Below are 15,724 nucleotides of genomic sequence, written 5' to 3'. Positions count from 1 at the left end.
AGGCGGCCCCGGGGCTGCCGGCGGCGGGGCTCAGCCCGCGGGCCGGGACTGCATTTCCCAGCGAGCCGCGCTGCGGGCGGGCCGGCGGCTGCGTGCGCGGGGCGGGCGCCCAACCCAGCCCGGCCCAGCCGGCAGCCGTGCCCGGAGGCGAGCCGAGCCGAGCCGTGCTGCGAGCAGAGCCGTGCCCGTAGCCGTGGCCATGGGGCGCCTGGCAGGGCTCGGTGGCGCCGCGGCCGCCGCGCTCCTGCTGTCGCTGCTGCGCTGCGGCTCCGCCGCCTCCGTGGCGGGGCGCGACCGGCCGGCGGGGCGCAATGACAGACCCATCATCGGTAAGGGGCCGAGGGGCCGCGCACCCTGCCTGGGCCGAGCGGGAAGCCACTCCCGGAGCCGAGGTTTGGCTAGAGCTGGTGTAAGCAGCGTTAGGCTGTGCGGGTTTTTTCTAAAAGTCGGGCTTGCTTGAGAGATGTTGCAGTGCTGAGCAGTCATAGCAGGGAAGCCGAGGCTTAGTCAGGTAATGTGTGTTTGTGTGCTGCCTTGTGACGGTAATTGATGCCCCGTTGTCTCGGTGCCTGCAGTTCCCTTGGGCAGTGAATCTATCGGTGCTAGCTGGCATATAGGAAATGGGAGCTTAATTAATTAATAGGAGCACGGATCTTAGGAGGAGCGGCTGAGGAGCCTGGCGTGGTTTGGGCAGGAGAAGAGAAGGCTCCGGGGTGACCTTATCGGTCTTTACCATTGCCTGAAGGAGGCTGGAGCCAGGTGGGGGTCGGGTTTTTTTCGGCAACTAGCACTAAGACAAGAGGACAGTCTTAAGCTGCCTAGGGGAGGTTTAGGTTAGACATTAGGAAGAATTTCCTCACAGAAGGGGTGATTAGATTCTGTAATGGACTGCCCAGCGAGGTGGTGGAGTCACCATCCTTGGAGGCGTTTAAGGAAAAACTGGGCATGGCACTTGTTTCATGGTCTGGTTGACATGGTAGTGTTCCTTTGAAGCTTGAATTTGATGATCTCAGAGGTCTTTTCCTAGCTAATTGATTCAGTGATTTTTTGACTTTTCTTTCAATGTGTAGCCCTTGCCCTTCATGTGTATTCTGCATATTTTCTGTGTCATACATTCGTATGGTGCTAATTTTCTTCCTTGGGCCCTTCAGGGATATTGTCACAGGAATGTCACTTTGATGAGTATCAGCGATTTGGAAGATCTTATATTGCGGCTTCATATGTGAAATTTGTGGAATCTGCCGGTGCTCGAGCTGTGCCTATAAGGTACATTTTTTTTTATCCTTAGGAGTGGATAATAATTCTATTATGTAAGGTATGTATGATTTTAGAGGCACAGAAAGTAGTTCTGCTGCTTTTCTGAGTGTTTATTGCTCCTCAAAGACAATTTGAAGATGCCACAATTCTCAGAGTTCCAGAAATCGGAATAAAAGCAGAGTGGAACATATACTTTTAAATACTTCTACTTACATTGCTAGTCTCTCTTTGAAAAGTTCTATTTTTTTTTACCAGTAAAATTGCCTTCTGCAGTTTGCATGCATGGTTTTTGAAGTTAGCTATATTCAATGTACAGTGTAGTGCCCCACAAACACACATCAATACCTAGATACATAGATATAGATATCTTTTTTTCCCCCCACATTTTTTAGCCCTGGAATTTAGGGAATCAAGGAAGGCTATCAGTATTCCTTTCAGAAAACAAAGTCTAGTTCTGTCCATTTCCCTGTCTTCTTGTGTTTTGGTTGTTGGGTGAAAAGTAGCAGAGTAAGTAACAGCTGACAGTACTTCATACCAACACTGAGCTATAAAATATTAAATGCACTGAAACCAGATGGTAAAAATGTACATTTCTGTATGTAAAAGCAATATTAATACAGCTGCAGAAAAACAAAATAGCATGTATCTACACAGTCCAATAAGAGCACCACTTAAGTGCCTGAATTAGAAGCCAGCATTCCTCATGTATACGCTGGAGCTTTCAGAATGTTTGCTGACCAGAAGCTTCACCACTGAATGGATGCTTCTAATTCTGGCAGTTAAGCTACTTGCAGCAAAGCTGAACACTTTCACTTACACCCAACTTATCACACCTCTGCAGAAGTGTGGCCATCTGTGCTGGTTTTGGCTGGGGTAGAGTTAATTTTCTTCACAGTAGCTGGTGTGGGGGTGTGTTTTGGATTTGTGCTGAACACAGGGTTGATAATATAGAGGTGTTTTTGTTATCGCTGAGCAGGGCTTACAACAGAGCCAAGGCCTTTTCTGCTTTTCTTGCTGCCACACTGGCAGGGAGGCTGGGGGTGCATGGGTGTGACCCACTGTTTGCAGCTCTGCCCTTCTTGGGAATCACTTGGAAACCGGAGTTGCCGGTCTGCAGGAAATAATAACCGTGCCATTCATGTAAATAGTACATTTTTCAGTGTCTTGCAAAAGGGTCTTAGAGTACCTCATCAGGAACTCTACCTGACAGGGCCCTATATTCAGTCTTGTGGACTGAGCTGTTTCAAGTGAAATGTTTCATTTGATTTGTGTCCATTTTACTCTGTTTCAAGCATGCCTTCTGCATATTTTCTGTGTCAGACATTTCCATTCAACAGAGATTATATTTTCATGGTCAAATATTTGTATGTTGTATGTATTCTATAATTATTTTTTGATGTTTCAGATTGAATCTTACTGATGAAGAATATGATAAAATCTTCCACTCTATTAATGGGTAAGTCTTGAGCACTGATTTTCTGTTGAAGGGCATGATGGTTCTGTTTTTGAGCTCTGCTGTGTTCTCAAGAACATTGTCTTCCTACTCTCTTGAGAGGTTGTGCTGGGCACTGCAGACATGAAAATATATTCTAAGACAGAGAATGCATTATTTCATCCAGTATTGGTGTGCTGCCTTTCCTTCCTTGAGGAACACGTCAGATAATCTGCAACAGTGCCAAGGCTCATCTTGGCATTTCCTCGTGCTTGTCTGCAGACAGGGAGAATTGGTGTTATAGTTTTGAGTAATTTTGCGAGTGAGATACTCAACTTCCTCTTTGTTAATTTTTCTGTCTTCCTCATTTTACCTGTCACCTTCATTTTGATGGTTAATAGCACTTGCTTAGTATTTCATTCCTGTTTCTACCCTTTCTTCCCTCTTTTAGTCCTTTTCATAGTTCCTCTATTATAACAGTTTCCAATTTCCAGTCTCTTCTACTCTTTTCTCCATGTGTGCTCTCTCTCTTGCCACTTGAATGGCCTTGTCTTGCCTGTTGTGATTCTGTGTCTTTGGTCTTTGTTAGAAAAACTTCCTGGTTTTCAGGGGATCTGTGGCAACTGGCCACTGCTGTGTTCTTCCTTTCGAAATGTGGGATAATGTGATCTTGCCTAACAGATTTTATTGTGGACTAAACAAAGTCAAAACCTTTTATGTTTTTTTAGCATTGTGTTGAAAGTGCACTTCAGAAAAGTGAAATCAGCTGATGCTACACTTCACAGCCGTGGTAGTGTGTGAGGCCAGAGCATGTGACTGAGCTACTTGTAGTCATGAGATGAGCATCTTAAACTATGAATACATTTGTTAAGCTTATGCATATAACTAGAATGTTAATCAGCATGCATAGACCTTGCAGATTTAGACCTTTGGCTGTCTGGGAAGTGCATTGTCCTCCTACATCAACATGCCCTGGACCCTAAGACTTGGGTCTTTGCAGTCTTGTGCTGTAAGCGAGTGTAAGACAGTTGTTGGGGAAGATGAAACAGGAAATCCTTACAAATATGATTGCCTGGCAAAAGATTTTGAGAATATAGAAACTATAAGTGAGATTGAAATGAAAGCAAGCTTTGACATTGCTTAGTTACTGAACAACAGGAAAACAATGGTGTGGCCAGCTGAATGTAATCCCCTTTTGATGAAACAATACCCTCTGCAAGCAGGCAGGTCCAAGGGTCAGAGCAGACCCTGCCAGCTTGGCAGAAGGGGTCCGAAGAGTAGTTTTTAGGGTTTAAAATGTAGCACAATATGGTAATATAGTGATTCTTATAGGCTGTATGTAAATGCTATAGGATTTGTATGCTCTACTAGATTGGTTAGTGAGAATCAGAATATTCAACACAGAAAATGATTTATTGTATTGTAACGGGAACTTCGCTCTCTTGTTCTCTTACTTTTGCTCTTGTGCTCTTGTTCTCTTGCTTTTGCTCTTGCTCTCATACTCTTGCTCTCTTGCTCTTACTTTTCTATGCTCTTAGCTCTTGCCTTTCACGTTATTACCCTCTCATCCTCTCTCTTCTCTCGGGCCTGCTCCGAGCTGCAGCTGGCAGCTCCCAGCAGGGCCCTGTACCCACGCCCTTCGCAATAAACCGCAAGTTCCACGACCTGGCTTCAGAGATCTCTCGTCTCCGTCCGTCCCGACCGTGCTACCCCCAGTCTCGCCTACAGACAGTGATTCTTTTCTCTGCTGTGTTCTGTTGGGGGCAAAATGAATAATTTCCTCCCTTTCTCATGGGTACCAGCTTCACTTTGGTTGCCAAAAGGGCTTTCCACCAATGGGGTCTCTCATTGTTTCTACCTCATCATTCTTCATATCAATGAAGAAGAAAGTGTTTGGAAAGCAGATCCACTTTCTTTATCCTTCTGTCCTTGCAGTCAGAAGTCAGTCGAGTTTGTGTTATGTAGGTGAGTGAGGATGGTCTGTATTTCCTTCTGTGGCCCTCCACTGTCACCTGTTGGCTTCCATGTTGAAACTGTGTGTAAACAACAAAAAAGAAGCTCTGGAGGAAATAACTTGTATTCTGTGGAAATTCAGAATAAGGAGGAGATACATTGATCTTTCTCATTGTTCTTTGAAGTTGGAAATTATTTACTATTAAATGCTACCTTCTTTAAATAATGAAATTTACTATATTAAAGACATAATTTTATGAGTGTACTCCTGAGGTAGGAATTAAAATGCCCAGTGGAAATCATCATATCTAACCAGGCGGTGAAACTGGAATACACGTAGTTGCATTTCAATCTGCTTATGACAATGTCAAGCCATTATCATTGCTACTTAATGGGTTATTTCCTTTTTGCATTAGCAAAAATGACAATCAGTAATTAATATAGCCCAGGTTAATTTACTAATAGTTTACTAATTAGTATAGCCCAGGTTTTGGTTTGAACAGGTGGAGTGAATTTCCTACCACTTCCAGGTAAAGATTCCCTTATTTGTCTAATTAAATCTCTGAAGAAGCCTGTTATCTGGCCTGTTTTGAAAATACCTTCAGCTGTATTTATTTTCATTGTTGACACTGGGAAGTAAAGTTTTTTTGTATTTTTGTGAATATTACTTTTCCACCAAATACTTGATGGATTTTACATGAACCTGTGCATTATTCACTTGCAAAAAAAAAAAAAAAAAAAAACCAAAAAAAACCAAACCAAAAAACACCCAGTCACAAGGGTTTAAATGCATATTTGCTCTGCAAATGCTTGGGATCATTTGAGATGTTATTTGTTTCTAACTGCTTGTTAGTATCTCACTCATTCAGATTGACATTTTCAGAGCACAGACATGTAGAAAAAATCCTACATCTGTTTCAGTAAAAAATCAACAATTAATGGATATGACTTGAGTAAATCCAGTAGAGGTTCTGCAGCAGTGGATTGAGGAATGCTCACACATCCAGTTTTGTTGGTTCTGCAGGCAGTGTTCCAGTTACAGCCAGGAGAGGCTTACTTTATTTCATGTTACCATTTCTGATGGTACTTGATAATTTTCCATGTCATCATGTATCCATGTGAATTCTCTGCTAGACTGTGCTGAAAGTTTTTCTTCTGTGGTGTTTGTTTGGGGTTTGGAGAGCCACACAGGGAATGCCATTCCTGATTATATTTTGTGGTGGAAAAAGCTTGTGCACTTTTTTTATGAAATTGTCCCTGAGATTGTCTTCCTTAGCTCTGTGGGATCCTGTATGACCAAAGGTTATGGTCAAATGTACTTTTCTTCCTTTTTGATAGGAACTTTTTGGTCTTTGCTGTCTCAAATAAGAAGGTCACTATGCTAGGGCCACAATTCTATTTTTCTAAAACTGGACAGAATGAATCGAGATTTGGGCTGGAATTTTAAAGTGGTAGTGAGAGCCAGCTGAGAGTCAGGATAGGAAATGACAGTCATGGCTTGCAACACTTGTGTATACCTGCTGAAATCTGTGTGTTTTAGGTATTTTCTGTTTACTTTCTTCCAGTTGCATTGGGCTTGATCTATACTTTGTGATACAGTAACCATTCTTCAGTGGAAGAACACAAAGAACATTATGATTAAGTTAAAGACTGAAACACCTAAATTTAGCTCTCTGCCTGTGTACTAGCTGTCCAAACTCACAGAATTAATGGAATGCTAGTCAGTGGAGCTGACAGGGCTGTTCAACCTCCCTACCACTCAAATGTCTGTTCTGGAAAATCTATTTGAATCTCTAGTGACTCTCCTGACTTCATCCCTCCTGTCCTTAATGGGAGCATAGATCCCTGTCTGTAGATTTCTGGAACCTAGACCTAAATAGTACCCTTAAAACTGATATCAGACATTTCTCTGTGTACATTGTCCATTTCTCTGTGTTCATTGTACATTGTCTTGTGTTTCTTAGTGTTGCTAATCATATTCTTGGATGTTGCCTTTCAGGGTTCTTCTTCCTGGAGGTGGTGTGGATCTTAGGACTTCAGAGTATTCAAGGGTTGCTAAAATATTTTACCACAAGGCCTTGGAGGTAATTACTAAGGAGCAGTTGGTTCTTTTTATTATCACTGTTAGAGATCAAAATGACAGGTTCATGTTTTTTATAGTTTTGCACTGTCATTTAGTGGGTTAACTCTAGGCCTGAAAATAGGTAGCTTATTTCTTGCTTCTGCATAAGACTTCTGCATTAGTAGCTTAAGATTCAGACTTGTGACACCCACTCCTGTTTTATGTTGTCTTATGGTCTTAAACTCCTAAGTTCTTCAGGTGAGAATGGTATTGTTTGTTCATTGTACCTGATGCTTTATGGCTCTGTGTGAAATTGGCAATGAGGAATTGCTCTTCCACCTTTGCTGCTGACTTTCCAACAGCAGGAGGGGAGAGTGCAGGCAGTGGCATTCACAGGACCAGTCAGCTGCTGCAGTTCTGTAATTGAGCTCCCTTTACTCTTCAGTCCCTGTGGCACAAATGTTTTTGTTCTTTTGTCTGTCTTTATTTGTGTGAGTCTTGCAAAGACTGTCTCAGTTTTATGTGAGACGATTTCATTTGTCATTCTGGAACTGCTCACTGTGTGAACTGCAGCCTGTGCCTTGGTATGCAGCACTGGGGCAAGGGCTTCTTGTGGTTTGTTGTACAATTATGAAATTATGTTGACATTTCACAATGATGAACTGAATTGCCTGTGTCACTTTATGATCAGAGAGACAGGTTTATTGGCTGATAAATATACTACTAGTGACTGAAAGGCAGAAAATAATATTCAGTTCACCCTAGGTAACCCTTTATAACAAAGGATGGTTTTTCCTTGCTGTTTGTGATAATTTTGTGTTTTGATATTCATCTTTCAAATCTTAATTACTATAAAATATTTGTAGTTTTACTTATGTAAGGTAAGCTACAGTAGTCAAGAGTATCTTTACAAGTACAGGATGACTGAATTTTATCTTTTTCTAAGACATGAGGGGTCCTTTTCATTTGCAAATGTTCATAATGAAAAATTACTTTGATCTGGCTCTGCTTTAATATGAATAGAGGATGTGAAATGCTAATCCCCATTCGAGTCCATAAAATTTCACTACTTAGGCAAAAATCTAAATGAAATACTGTTTTTCAGCTCTTAAATTAGTTTTTAAAATGTGTTGGCTTGAGTGTTGTTTAATACATGCTCAACCTCCAGGCCCTAGTTAATTTTAAAAAATAAGGGAGGGGGGCACAAAATCTTTGTTTCAGTTGCAATTGGTTTTAAACTGTAGTTTTATTTTCTGCCTTCAGTAGTTTTAGTCCTCACTTGCAACTCCAATGCCTGTCTTTCATCTGTGTTCTGTGTCTCATTATACATTAAGGGTGGTCATGAAGACTCTGCAGCCCTACCAGCCTTCTTTCTGTACATCTTCCTTGTTTTGCTGGGAGAAGAAGTAGCTCTGTGAACTTTTATTTACCATGCTGTCAGTAATGCAGTAGGGGAGTGTCCTTATTCTGAGCCTGTCATTTTAGCTTTCTCAAAAATGGCTTTGGGCAGCAGCTCTTTGGGGGTGGTGAGTGTGTTGTGGTATGCATAACTTAAAAATGTTTAGAAACAAGTTAAGAAAACTAGTCAGATTTCACAAAAACAAGAGTTCTGAAACATCCCAATCTCCAATGTATGCTTACTATCAGGTGTAAACCATTTGAAAATACAGATTTCCACTGCATGTATGCACCATGCTTAGTTAGGTCACAAGAAACTAGTTGTGTTCTTGGTTTTTTGCTTTCTTTTTCTCCTTTTTTGTTTTTTTCATAGTGTTTTCACACTGACCCGCCAATTTTTCATTCTTTTGAAAATGATTGCCACTTTTTAATGTTACTTAAATGTACATTTTGTCTTTTTGGAACATAGGTCTAAACCTGCTAGCTAAACAATCCCATAGGTGTGTCATGTAAGACCATAGCTATGTTAGTAGTAGGATTCATGGTTTTTAATAACAGTTGGGTGGGCACAGACATTGCAAAGGTCCCTTGCTGTGGGATCATAGTGTGCTTAGTAGAAAAATTTGAACTGTTACAAGCATGCTTTCCCTCAAAATGGTGACAGACTCTTCTGTGTCACTTCTAATGATTGCTTGGTTTTAGATAAATGTTGCCATTTTGTGGTTTCTGTTTAGGCTGCTCTCAAAATTACTTGTAGAACAGAACAGTCAAATCAGTATCCACATTAGGCTCAGTCTGCTGCTTCAAAACTCATATATGTCCTTTAGCCTTCATATATTCTCACCTACACAAAAGCAAGTAAAAAGAGTAGGAAATTCTTGTCAGTCTCTTTTCTGTAGATCTTCATTGCTGTTTCCTTACGTCGTTGCTTTTATTTTGTAGGCCAACGATAAAGGAGATTATTTCCCAATATGGGGAACCTGTCTTGGACATGAAGAGCTTACATATCTCACAAGTGGTGAAATTTTGCTTGTTCATACCAAGACAAATGGTTTTTCACTCCCTCTGAACTTTACCACAGGTGAAAAATTCATTACATCTCATGTCTGAGTTTTGGTAAGAGGTGTTGTGTTTTGTTCATGATAAATATTATGGGAGAATGTTTGTGAGGTTCCTGCTGATTATCTTCTGCTAAATTCTTGGTTATTAAGTTGCATTGATTGTTTCTGTAAAGTCAGTGCAGCTGTCACTTCTTAAGCAGAGGAGTGAGCACAAGTCATATGAAACTAGCAGCAGTCAGCAAAAACCAAAGTTGTGGCTGTTTGAGTCATTTGAAAATTCAGACCTACAAGATAATGTCTGCTTTTTGTTACCAAATTCACAAAATTCACAAGTTCAAAACCTATTAAGCTTGGAGAGCAGGTGATTTTAAACTTTTGAAATCACATCTTTCCTCATGATGAATAGTAGCATTACTGTCCCATGTGAACAGTATTGAAATCACAGAGATCCCTTGAGATGGAGCTCTGGCACTTGGTAAAGTGTGGCCTCTGTTGATACTTTACCCTTTGTGAGTAATTAAAAACAAATGTAGCATTCAAAAATTCTGTCATTTGTGCTCATTGTGAGTAGAAAGGCTGCTGAAATGAGTGTCAAAGAATGGTGCTTATTTTTTTCTCTCTTAGTGAGAACTTTGGATCCTCTCTGCGTCAAGACTGGTAGACAGTGGTAACAGCAAATTGGAAATCTGTTGTAGTTATTTCACTGATATTTCTTGCAGGATATTCTAAAATAATAAAGATTTGCTGCCAAAAAAGTTTAATACAGCATTTTATTAATTGTCTTCTGTCAGTATAAATCCATCTGAGACCAGTTTCAGTAATGGAAAATACAATTTTTTTCCTTGCAATAGCTGCAAAAGGCAGTAAAATGTTCAGGAGTTTCCCTGATGATGTATTATATGCACTTGCTACCGAGCCATTGACATCAAACTTTCATGTATGGAGCCTCTCCATGGAGGTATTTGATCTTTTTATTTCCTGCATACAAACACCTATTCTTTTTTTTTTTGTTAAAACTAGAAATAAATAAGCAAATAACACCTTTTCCCTCTCCCCCCTCTCCTTGTCACAGAATTTCACCAATAATGAAAAGCTTCGTAATTTCTATAAAGTTCTGACCACTAACGCTGATGATGAAGTGGAGTTTATATCTACCATGGAAGGTAAGGAAATTCATTTCTTTTGGAAACTGGGACTGTAGGGATGTTTCATATGCAAACTTTAGGGCTGTTGTGACATGGATGTGAATTTGTATTGCAAGTTGTTCAAATAGCAGGGTGAGCATCAGCCCATCAGCTCTCTGGCCCTGTGGAGCATTTCTGTTTGCAGGGATTTTTTATCTTATGAGTACTGTGAGCTTTATTACTCCTCCCACTCACCATTCCCCTTCCTGATATGCAGTTGCATGTTAGCCCTGGTGTATTTGAGCACTGTGGTGTGAGCTGCACAGCTCTTGTGCTGCAGGAGTTGAATCCCTGCACAGTGCCTCTGTCAAGCCGTGCCTGCCAGCTGCCTGCTTAGGCTGGCGTTTCCCTGGTGCTCTCTGTTTGCTGTGTGGGAAAAGCACTCCAGGCTGCTGAGGAGCAGCAACATCCCTCATTACCTTAGCGACAATGCTGGTAATTGTCCTCCTCCAAAAGCCTTTTGCATGACTTGTTTTGTCTGTTTTGCACTGGGCTTGCTCAGCTCAGGAAACAAGTTAGCTCTTCAGGGAGTGTTTTATCTCCATGAGTGCAGCACTAGCAGCCCTGCCGTAGGACCCAGCTGTCACCAATGGGATTCTTCTGTGTGGCATCCTGGCTGGCTTCCAAAAGAGAAGAATAGCTCTTTGATCAGCAAACCTGATTAGGCTAATGACAGGCATCACTGTGCCTGCAAGCAGTTTATCACAGAACAGCAATCAGCTGCTGTGCCGCTATTCCCTGGGAGAGAGCGAAGGACTGACTCCCCCAAAATGTATCAGGACTAGGACTTGGATCTTTGCCATGGAACTGATATCCTGTATGGCTGGGAATGCTGTGTGATGCTGGCAAGAAGACAAGAAGCTTTGAGAGTGATATACTTCAAACATTATATTTTAGTGTGTATAGACATTAATTCTGAAATAAATAATAAAAAAAAATGCACAAATATTTTCTTGTGTGGAATGAGACCCTTCTTTTGCTGTATCTATTTGTTTTCCTTCAGTTCTACTATGACTTTAACAGTGTTTCAACTTGGTGTTTCAGCTTTTGTGAAAATGTTAATAAGTGAGGTATATTTGTAGCTTATCTGCTAAGTTTACTTTGCAGTAAGATGAATTACAAGATTCTTAAGGCACACACCTTTACACGCTTTGTGCTTTTTTGTAGCATACAAATATCCAATTTATGGCATGCAATGGCATCCAGAGAAAAACTCTTTTGAGTGGAAGGATTCTCCAGGCATTCCACATTCTCCATCTGCTGTAAGGGCAGCATATTATATGGCTGATTTCTTCGTTAATGAAGGTAAAAAGTTTATTATCTGTAAATGTTGGGGGTGAGATTGAAGCATTACTGAAAAACTTAGAAGATGACAGACTTCTTTTTCAGCTGTCAGAGTTCAGTACCTCAGTGCTTTCTGAGAAGATTATTCTGCAAGCTTTATAGGCTTATAAAACACCAAAGGACACTAGAAATAGAAGGGCTTAGTGAAAGTAACATCAAAAGGCCAAGCATTCCACAAACTCTTTTCACTAGGCTGGCTCTAAAACATTGTTCTATGACTTTCTACCATTTCAAAGTATCCTTGTAACATTTTGGCCTCTCTTGCACAAACACAATAAAACAAAAAAAGTTCTCCATTCTTAATTCCAGGGACTTCTTCAGTTCCAAACTGGCTTGCAGTCATTGAATGTGTTCTCAGTTTGGCTTGCAAAATGCGTACACCAGGACTATAAACAGGGCTTGGACAGTATGGATGTGTCAGAGGGGTGCAGTATGTGCCCTACAGTTGTATGCTATAGACAGCACAAGGAGTTTTTAAATTTTACAGAGCTGCTAGTTTTTTTTTTTGGTTTATACTCTTAAGAATCTGGAAGTAACTAATGCACAACATTTTGATAGTTTATGACACTTCCCATCTGTTTGTTATAAATAAGCAGGATATAAATAGAGGAGTGTTCGAAGGAATCAAACTTTATTCCTTAATTTATCCCTACTAAATCATTCTGCTGGACTATTTTATGAAATTGTCTTACCTCCTTGATGGGGACTATGAAGAACATAATAATTAAGCTGATTGAGTTTGGTGTCTAGACTTGGTCTCAAATCAAAAGAGTCAACTTAATGAAGAAAGTAGATAGTGATGTTAAAAAAATGCAATTTGTGGTGACCTGGTCAGTGAGAGTGTAGAAATAAAATTTGCATTTCATACAAATTCAAGATGCTTTTTAGCATAAAGTAGTGCTATTTCTCTTTGTGAAAATGTAACAAAACCATTTTCATATGGAACTTAGGGCCAGGCAGAATTGGGCCTCTGAGTAGCCTGGTCTAGTGGAATGTGTCCCTGCCTGTGGCAGGGGGATTGGAACAAGATGATCTCTAAGGTCCCTTCCAACCCAGACCATTTTATGAGATGGCAGACTATGATAAAAACAAGGGGGGAAACAGGAGAAAATACAGTGCAAGTCTGGTTTTAATTTTGTGTCTAATACTAGAATGCAGTGTGTTCTCTGGCTTTGTTTGCTACTTGCTCAAGTGTCTGTCTGCAGACTGTACTCCCAATAGAAGCTTGCTCAGGCCGTTATCCAAGTTAAGTGGGGCAAAGCAAGTGCCAGCTCTGCTTGTAAATCCAGTTGAGGCACACTGCCTGTGAGTTCTGTTACACAGGTGTGCACATCCAAGGAGCTTGTGCAGAGTGCCACACAGATGTGTCACGAGCTTTTGGATCTACTCCCCTACAATTCCAGTAGAGCAAACTTTCTTCAGCCAGCATTGTCCATCCCCAGCTCTTCTCCCAAATCCTCAATTACTCTTCATGGCCTCCCCAGTCTTTTGGGGGAGGTACTGAAGTGTTAGCTGCTCCTACTGAGTACTCCATATCATAACTTTGCCATGAGTAATTGACATTTTTAGCTAATGTAAGGAAGAATATCTTCCCTAACTTTGAAAATAAACCACAAGATGAAAAATGTAAACAGTTTTTAGCTGGTAAAAATATACTCATGTGTGATCACTTAGTAACTAAACCATTCTACTGAAATACCATTTTTGTATCCATCCATTATTAATTTTAACTTCTGTAGAGTTGCCAGCTTGATAAACCAGGTGAGATTTCAATTTTATTGTCCTCATCAGCGCAGTCCATGCAGCTTTCAGTAGGCTGATAGTCTGATGCATTTCTTTCAGAGTTAGAGGTTTTTCTGGTAGATACTGCCAGTATCTCATGGATAACTATTTTTTACAGTCTTGGCTTTAAATTTCCCCTCTCCAGTTATAAAATATGCTCTAACAAGCTTTCTGAAGATGTATCTTCACAGTTCTTCGCATACAAGTTACTGTAATTCCATTTGTTGTTGTGCTACACAAAATAACTTACTTTGCCAAGATAAATATTATTGAGGAGGATAGCATTAAAATGATGTGCACTTTTACAATGTTTTACAGCCAGGAAGAGCATGCACCATTTCTCCAGTGAAGAAGAGGAAACAAAAGAATTGATCTACAATTATAATCCAGTTTATACAGGACCATTTTCTGCATTTCAGCAAACCTATTTTTTTGATTGAGTATCTTGTCAAAGGTGCAGTGTTGTTATTTATAAATGGAATTATTTGCCAGCATTGTGTAATTAAGCTGATATAGTGACAGAAAGCTAGAACAGTTTTCCTTTACAATGATTTATTCTGTGTATCTTCTGCACTATTGAAACATTAATATATAAATTTTCATTCAATAACATAATAATCATCTTGGATCACACTTCAGACAAGCTACAGAAAAATGTATTTTTCTTCCAGGAAAGAGGACTTGGCTGTGCTTACAAACTTTGAAATAATCACCTTTGGTACAAGGAAAAACTTTCATATATTTTAAAATATGAGACTTACCTTTTTAAAATGTTGTGGGCTGTGATAGCACTAGACTCTTAGATGTATTGTGTAGTAAAATCCTGTCCTTTTCAAATGATTTAGCAAATGAGACTCTTGGATTTGTCATAGATATGTGTATGCAGCGAAGTTCTTGATAGGGACTCTTTTGTCATTTCAAAAACTGACCAAAGTAGTTAAGTCGTGATAGCAAACAGATTTTTTAGCCTAAGAAGTGCATTATGTCCCATTTGTGAAACTGTTTCTGTTGTACATTGAGCATTATTTGGAGTCCTTATACCTTGTGAGGCCTTTTTATTACAAATATCACATAAAATAAGTAAGTTTGGAGGGCGTAGTTCAGTGCTGATTCCACTTTCAGTTCTTTTTAGTTCAGTTTTATACATCCTCCAAGAAATTGTCTTGGAGTAACTGGTGTCAGCAGCCAGATATGAGATGCACTCATTCCTTTGTATTTAAAAGAATATAAACTTAATTTTTTCTTTAAAGTGTCTGACTTTTCCCATAGCTGGGTATAATTTTCACTTGAAGTCAAGAGGTAGTTTGCCACTGTATTAGTAAACAAGGTAGTTTCTTTCTGTTTTAATAGTTCTGTGCAGCTAGAATTGAAACAGCAGATGAATGTATGTGAGAAACCTGTGAAAGGTGACACAATGTGATAATAGCAGTTGCATGCAATACACCAACACTGTTTTCTCTCTACTTTGCTCCAGACCTGGTGAAAGTTTTGTTCAATGGTTTTGTGTGTTGTCCAAAAAGGAACTAAGATTAGACAATCAAATGTAGTTCTTCTCTCCAGCATAGCTTCCAAACTCTTGTTAACATTAACAAGGATTTGGAGTTTATGAAGAATTCAGGTTTATAAACTTCAGCTCTGTTTTGTAGAACTTCATACTCTCAGGTACCATATCTGAATGAGTCTGGTAAGTTTCTCAGGTTTTTCAAGTAAAACACTCTCTGACTTGTTCTTTATCATGAAACAACTGCATAACAGAATGTGAAATGCATAATTTAAAAAAATATGAGGCAACATTAACTGTGACTAGCAGAAAAACACTTCTAGGTAACTACAAGCTTAAACATGAGATATTTTTACATTTGTCATATCAGTCAACTTAGTAAATGGTTTTCTTTTCTTGCAAGGGAAATGTTTGCAATGCTAGTAATTAGTTCCTAAATGTGTAACTATAAAGAGTATTATGTGTAATATGATGAGAGAAGTTTATATATTATGAATTTATATAATGTGTCTTTCCTTTATACGCTTTCTCTTGTAAAGCCTTATTTGATGATATGCATGATTTTTCCATGATAAATGGGTTAAACTTTCTTTCAGGCAGACTTGTATTTTTGTTATCTTTTAGATGGTGAAGCACTGACAGCAGTGATTGTTTTCTTGTTTCCATCTGTGATAGTCATGAATCAGGAGGTTACAACCTGTATCTGCCTTCTGTGGTCATGCCAGCAGGTCAGGGTCAGGATGAGTGAGA

The 15,724-nt window shown here is 39.8% G+C and overlaps 1 protein-coding gene across 1 annotated transcript; it reads left to right on the top strand.

Moving 5' to 3' along the window:
- The first annotated feature begins 72 nt into the window (after positions 1 to 72).
- On the top strand, positions 73 to 15,564 carry GGH (gamma-glutamyl hydrolase). Its single transcript, XM_018910810.3, has 9 exons — positions 73 to 329; positions 1,152 to 1,266; positions 2,663 to 2,713; positions 6,642 to 6,726; positions 9,045 to 9,183; positions 10,015 to 10,121; positions 10,236 to 10,326; positions 11,515 to 11,652; positions 13,792 to 15,564. Exons 1-9 carry the CDS (start codon positions 200 to 202, stop codon positions 13,911 to 13,913), a joined length of 978 nt encoding a protein of 325 aa, XP_018766355.1. The 5' UTR covers positions 73 to 199; the 3' UTR covers positions 13,914 to 15,564.
- Positions 15,565 to 15,724: the final 160 nt, after the last annotated feature.

The sequence above is a fragment of the Serinus canaria genome, chromosome 2 (genome assembly GCF_022539315.1).
Source record: "Serinus canaria isolate serCan28SL12 chromosome 2, serCan2020, whole genome shotgun sequence".
Classification (NCBI taxonomy): Eukaryota; Metazoa; Chordata; class Aves; order Passeriformes; family Fringillidae; genus Serinus; species Serinus canaria.
This window is presented reverse-complemented; position numbering and strand designations above follow the sequence as displayed.

Excerpts from the sequence above, each read along its gene's own strand:
- GGH (XM_018910810.3), top strand. The coding sequence starts at position 200 with ATGGGGCGCCTGGCAGGGCTCGGTGGCGCCGCGGCCGCCGCGCTCCTG. Across the intron at positions 10,122-10,235 it reads TATGGAGCCTCTCCATGGAG|AATTTCACCAATAATGAAAA; the intron begins GTATTTGATCTT and ends TCCTTGTCACAG. Across the intron at positions 10,327-11,514 it reads GTTTATATCTACCATGGAAG|CATACAAATATCCAATTTAT; the intron begins GTAAGGAAATTC and ends GCTTTTTTGTAG.